Below are 5,847 nucleotides of genomic sequence, written 5' to 3'. Positions count from 1 at the left end.
TTCAGATCATGTGGCTCGGGCTGGTTACAGACCCAGGAAGCCCCCCCACGGTGGGGGCGCCCTGGCGCTCACAGGGGCTTTTCTCTTCGCAGCTTCTACCTTCCTTTTTCAAAAGCCAAGAGTTAATTGTTTGGTCCCTGCATGAGTAAAAGCTCTCCGAATGCCTCGTCCAGAGATATCGGCTCTCATTAACACCAGGGGCTGACCTGGGCTCTGGGAGGACAACCTTTCCTTCCTCCAGCGAACATTTTGTCCCACTGTGTTTGCTTTTCTCGACATCTGGAAGCCAGGCCCATTTTAGAAATCACAGTTCCTTGGACTTACAGAGCTCTCAGAGCGCAGGAATAGACTGACACAGCTAAAGAAGTAAAATACCTCTTTGGAAAATACTTAAGCACTTTTTTTCCTCTCCACTGAAATCCCGAAGAACAGCCCATTTTGAACCAGAATAATTTAGTCTGACAACAGATTCTTCCTCTGTTCACAGCTGTCCCAGAGGGAGGAGCTGAAATCCGAACCTCTCAGCTGTGATTGGATCCCTGTTGCAAAAGAGAGGAAAAAAACCCTCCCAGCCCAAACAGCCTCAGTTCCTAAAGGAGCCAGGCGACTTCAGAGGCGCCGGCCGTCCGCCCGCCGCACCTGAGCGGCCCCAGCCCGAGCCCGGCGGCCGCGATGCTGTAGGGACTGGCCTCGTCCTCCCGCCGGACCGTTATCCGCGCCGGGCGCCCGCCAGACTCGCTGGCAAGATGCCGCGCTCTTTCCTGGTCAAGAAGCATTTCAACGCCTCCAAAAAGCCAAACTACAGCGAACTGGACACACACACAGGTAAAAAAAAAAAAAAAAAAAAAAAATAATAATAATAATAATAAATAAGTAAAGGAAATTATATCTATATATCTATAAATATAAATATATATTACAACTCAAAGACTATTACAAAAGAACCAAAGACTAAGTTGTTTTCCTTTTAAACAGTGTTCTAAAAGTTCAGATTCTTTTGACCGTTAGGGTAAGTTTTAATTCAAAACTTTAAACTCTTAACTGATGAGGAAAATTTCATTCAACTCTTGCAACTTCATTTTCTAAAGCTTGTATATACACGCATAATGAATACACGGAAGATGAGTAACACAACAAGTAAATGTTGAATTACTGCTTTTTTCGTCTAATGAGGTTCCTTTCCTTTAGAAAGCAACTTGATTTATGCATATCTTTGTACTCACAGTCATAAAATCTGTAAATACCCCATGCGTAAAATGGAAAACAGCTTTTCTGTATCTTTAAAAATAATGTATGGGTTTGTCCTCCTCGGTGGGGACTGTGAAGGCATTCGCCTGGCTGCACTCCCTGATTGCAGAGTGTGGTATAGCTCCTGTCACTCTGTGTATGCAGGAGGCATCGATGTGCATTAAGTATGATAACTACGCAGCAGCAAGGGTAGAAATGAAATGTTTTACCAATGCCTGTGTCTTCCTAAATGTCTGTCTTCTTCATTATAAAGTCCTGGGTGTGTTATCCAGTAGCTTTTTAGTGTGTTTTTGAAGTTATTCTTACCTTAATCTTCTTCCTTTTCCTTTCCTTTCTCCTAGTGATTGTTTCCCCATATCTCTATGAGAGTTACCCCATGCCTGTCATCCCACAACCAGAGATCCTCAGCTCGGGAGCATACAGCCCCATTACTGTGTGGACTACGGCAGCTCCATTCCACTCCCCACTGCCCAATGGCCTCTCTCCTCTTCCTGGATACCCCTCATCCTTGGGGCGAGTGAGTCCCCCTCCTCCATCTGACACCTCATCCAAGGACCACAGTGGCTCAGAAAGCCCCATTAGTGATGAAGAGGAAAGACTACAATCCAAGCTTTCAGACCCCCATGCCATTGAAGCTGAAAAGTTTCAGTGCAATTTATGCAATAAGACCTATTCAACTTTTTCTGGGCTCGCCAAACATAAGCAGCTGCACTGTGACGCCCAGTCTAGGAAATCTTTCAGCTGTAAATACTGTGACAAGGAATATGTGAGCCTGGGCGCCCTTAAGATGCACATTCGGACCCACACCTTACCTTGTGTCTGCAAGATCTGTGGCAAGGCATTTTCCAGACCCTGGTTACTTCAAGGACACATTAGAACTCACACTGGTAAGAGAAAAATGTAGACAGGAATCTTACTCTGATAGAATGAAGCTCTGGGCTGGCTGTCGGATTTGCATTAAGTAGTGACACAATGCTTTTAATGATGGATGATCATTTATAGCTACTTCCTGCCGACTCAAAAAGTCATTAGAGCACAAAGTTCTCTAATGCTAGTTAACAACCTCTGTTCCAGAGACTGCAAACAGCATTTAGACTTTGGAAAGTAGATTCAGAAGGTTTGGTCTCAAAGATCAGTTAGAAAATCAGGAAAGATGTACTTGAATGTGTGTTCTGTGAAACTGCTCCCAATAATCAGCAAATACAAATGTTGCTATCTTAATCTTAATTGATTCAATAGATAGATGAAGGGTTTTCCTAAAGTTTTCTCTTGGTTACATTCTTGCTGTGGTATCTATCACCCTATTGCAGGTTGGATAATTATAACTGAAATTGTTTTCCATTGTTTTATTTTTTTTGCTGCTGAATTTTTTATTCCTAGCACAAAATTACCCTGCAGAGGGTCAAGACATTTATCCAGCCTTAGTCATAATACAGAAGGAGGGAAAAGGGAAATATTGGGAAATGCTGGGAGGAGCTCAACATTAGCTGCACCTGCTGAAGCAGAAAGCTTTAATAAGTGAGAGTCCTAGAACTACATGAATTATTTCTGCGTGACTGGCAGCAGTAATAATATTCTTGGTGTGATTTTTTTTATGCAATACTCAAATTTACCTTAAAGGGCCAGATATTAAAATAAGTATCTACTATGGGAAATTTTAATCCAGTTTTGCTGCTTCTCATTCTTTTGGCAAAATGTGATTGTTCTTCATAAGCGTTATCTGACCTTACGTTTCCTCTAAAAACACTGACTATCTTTCTTTCTCACCCTCCACCCTCACCCCCAGGGGAGAAGCCTTTTTCTTGCCCTCACTGCAACAGAGCATTTGCAGACAGGTCAAATCTGAGGGCTCATCTGCAGACCCACTCTGATGTAAAGAAATACCAGTGCAAAAACTGCTCCAAAACCTTCTCCAGAATGTCTCTTCTGCACAAACATGAGGAATCTGGCTGCTGTGTAGCACACTGAATGACGCAATCAATGTTTACTCGAACAGAATGCATTTCTTCACTCCAACTCCAAATGACAAATAAAAGTCCAAAGGCATTTTCTCTTGTGCTAACTGACCAAATAATATGTATAGACACACACACACACTAAAAGTTGCAAAAGCACAAAATCCATGTGTTTAAAGTTAATCCTTTCCATGTGAAGTTTAAAATTACTATATATTTACTGACAGCTAGATTGAGAGGATAAAAGACAAGGATCTTTCTCTTCAAAGATGAAGGGAAAAATACATTGCATCTTTTCTTACTAAGAAAGAATGCAAAGATTTACATTGTTGCCAAATCATTTCAACTGAAAAGAACAGTATTGCTTTGTAATAGAATTTCCTATAGGAAGAGAAACTGCCAGACACTATCTCAGGTGCCTTATAAAGTACTCCAAGTTTACTTCATTACGTGTCTGATGTCTGGTCACCATTGTTGAACTAAAGCCTTTTTTGATTACCTGTAATGCTTTAAACTGTATTTTTAAAGGAGAGAGAGAAAAAAAGAACAAGAACGAAACACAGGAGAATGTATTAAATGTGCTTTTTTGGTTTTTGTATTTGTGGGGTTTTTTGTTGCCAATTAACAGTATGTGCCTTGGGGGAAGAGGGAAAGACTATAGCTTTGAACATTCCTGGTGCATGCTCCATGTCTTACTTTTTTAAAGCATTTTTAATGATTTTCTAAAATTAATTTAAAGATGGGAATAAGTGCAAGAAAGGATTCTTAGAAACTCAGTAATGTACTTAAACTCTTCTAAACTCATACAACAAATGCAATCCATACAATGCCCCTTCCAAGTGCCTTTTTTAATTAATTGTATAGTTGATGAGTCAATGTAAATTTGTGTTTATTTTTATATGATTGAATGACTTTTGTATGAAAGTGAGATGTTGTCTATAGCTAAGGCCTACAAACAACTAAGACTTGTGAAATCAATGTTTCTTTTTTAAAAAACAATTTTCAAGTTTCTTTTTTACAATAAACATTTTTGATTTAAAATTTGTTGTTTGTATACTATTTTGAGACTTTACTTACTTCATGATTAGTACCAAACTGCTATACCAAGAATTGTTTCTTCTGTTAATAAGAGAAAAAGTGAATAGTGTTTATTACGAATATCAAGTGTTATTTTATGTGTTAGAATATAATAAACTGTTAGTATTTTTTGTTTACTCCTAAGCTAATACTGTCACATTCAGAAAGACAACATTGTGATGGTAGTTTGTTAGTATATCCCTTTAACAAAAATCACACTTTCTGATTGCCTAAAATATTTATATCATTAATAGTCAAGAATACTTTTCAGGGGGCTGACCTGGTGGCATAATGGTTAAGTTTGCACGCTCCACTCAGATGGCCTGGGGTTCACAGGTTTGGATCCCAGGCATGGACCTAGCACTGCTCATCAAGCTATGCTCTGGTGGCATCCTACATAAAATAGAGGAAGACTGGCACAGATGTTAGCTCAAGGCAAATCCTCCTCACAAAAAAAAAAAAAAACTTTTCAAAATTTTTTATTTATGATAACTTTATTATGTTGGCTTTATGAAATCAAATTACAATCACTCATTGTCATGAGTGATTATCACATAGGCCACTGGAACAGTTTAAGATTTTTAATAGAAATGTCATTTTGAGTAAAAATAGAAAATCTGCATTTAAAAAATCATGAAAAAATGGATTTATCATAAATGACCCAAGTTGAAAATTAAGCTATGCAAAGTAAACTCCACATCTAGCGATATAAATAAGTGATAGTGTCATAGGAGCAGAGCTAACTAAAAAAAGTTAAGATGTCCCTTTATGGTATTTTGAACAAGCCTCCACCCAAACCCAATATGTGCTTAATAAAATGTAGCATGATCAGCCACTCCATATATAGGCACATACTTACCAAAAGCATGTGTATTAACTGATATGTAAACCATCACAACAGTTAAAAAAACTGTTAACCATTATAGGCACTGTAACAATTACCAAATTCTGTATTTGAATCCAAACTCCAAATACATTACAAGAATAGTTTCTGCTATTGTTAGTCACTTCTCTCTGGTATGCTCAGAACCTGCAGAATTATTTTCCTTCTAATGTCTTTGTGATACAAATAAAAGTCAGAACTAATATCTCAAAGGTACTAGTTACAGGCCATTAGCAAATGACCTAAAATACCAATAATGTTCACACACATTCCACTGTATGTTACATTTAAATTTTTAGCTAACATATAAAAGGGGTGTGCATTTGACTGAAAATGAAACCCTTCAATTTAACATTCTACTTTTAATTTTTTGATATTTTGGGAAATATATCTCAAAAGTAAAATAATTTGGAGCAGCAATTTATAAATGTAAAAGAAATGGCTGATAGACTGACTGGAGCATTCTTAAGTTAGAAAAAAGACAACTTTAGTTAGAGTATGTGGTATAGAAATGATTGCCTAAAAGTTTGCACACCAGCTAAGACGTAGAAATATCTTTCAAGGGCAAATGTGAGTGAATCAAGCATTCTCAAAGTGATCTGGTTGGCTATCCCAGGAACCATATCTACCTACATTTCCTTCCCTCATTTATAGGTCTAGAGACAAGTCATTTCTTGGTGTCCA

At 38.2% G+C, this 5,847-nt stretch overlaps 1 protein-coding gene across 1 annotated transcript; it reads left to right on the top strand.

The window, feature by feature from the left end:
• Positions 1-587: 587 nt before the first annotated feature.
• Positions 588-4,244, top strand: SNAI2 (snail family transcriptional repressor 2). The gene is made up of 3 exons (XM_046642679.1): positions 588-825; positions 1,590-2,135; positions 3,035-4,244. Exons 1-3 carry the CDS (start codon positions 747-749, stop codon positions 3,214-3,216), a joined length of 807 nt encoding a protein of 268 aa, XP_046498635.1. The 5' UTR covers positions 588-746; the 3' UTR covers positions 3,217-4,244.
• The last annotated feature ends 1,603 nt before the right edge of the window (positions 4,245-5,847 follow it).

Source organism: Equus quagga, chromosome 16 (genome assembly GCF_021613505.1).
Source record: "Equus quagga isolate Etosha38 chromosome 16, UCLA_HA_Equagga_1.0, whole genome shotgun sequence".
Taxonomy (NCBI): Eukaryota; Metazoa; Chordata; class Mammalia; order Perissodactyla; family Equidae; genus Equus; species Equus quagga.
Note: the sequence above shows the minus strand (reverse complement) of the source record. Positions and strands in the feature narration are given on the sequence as shown.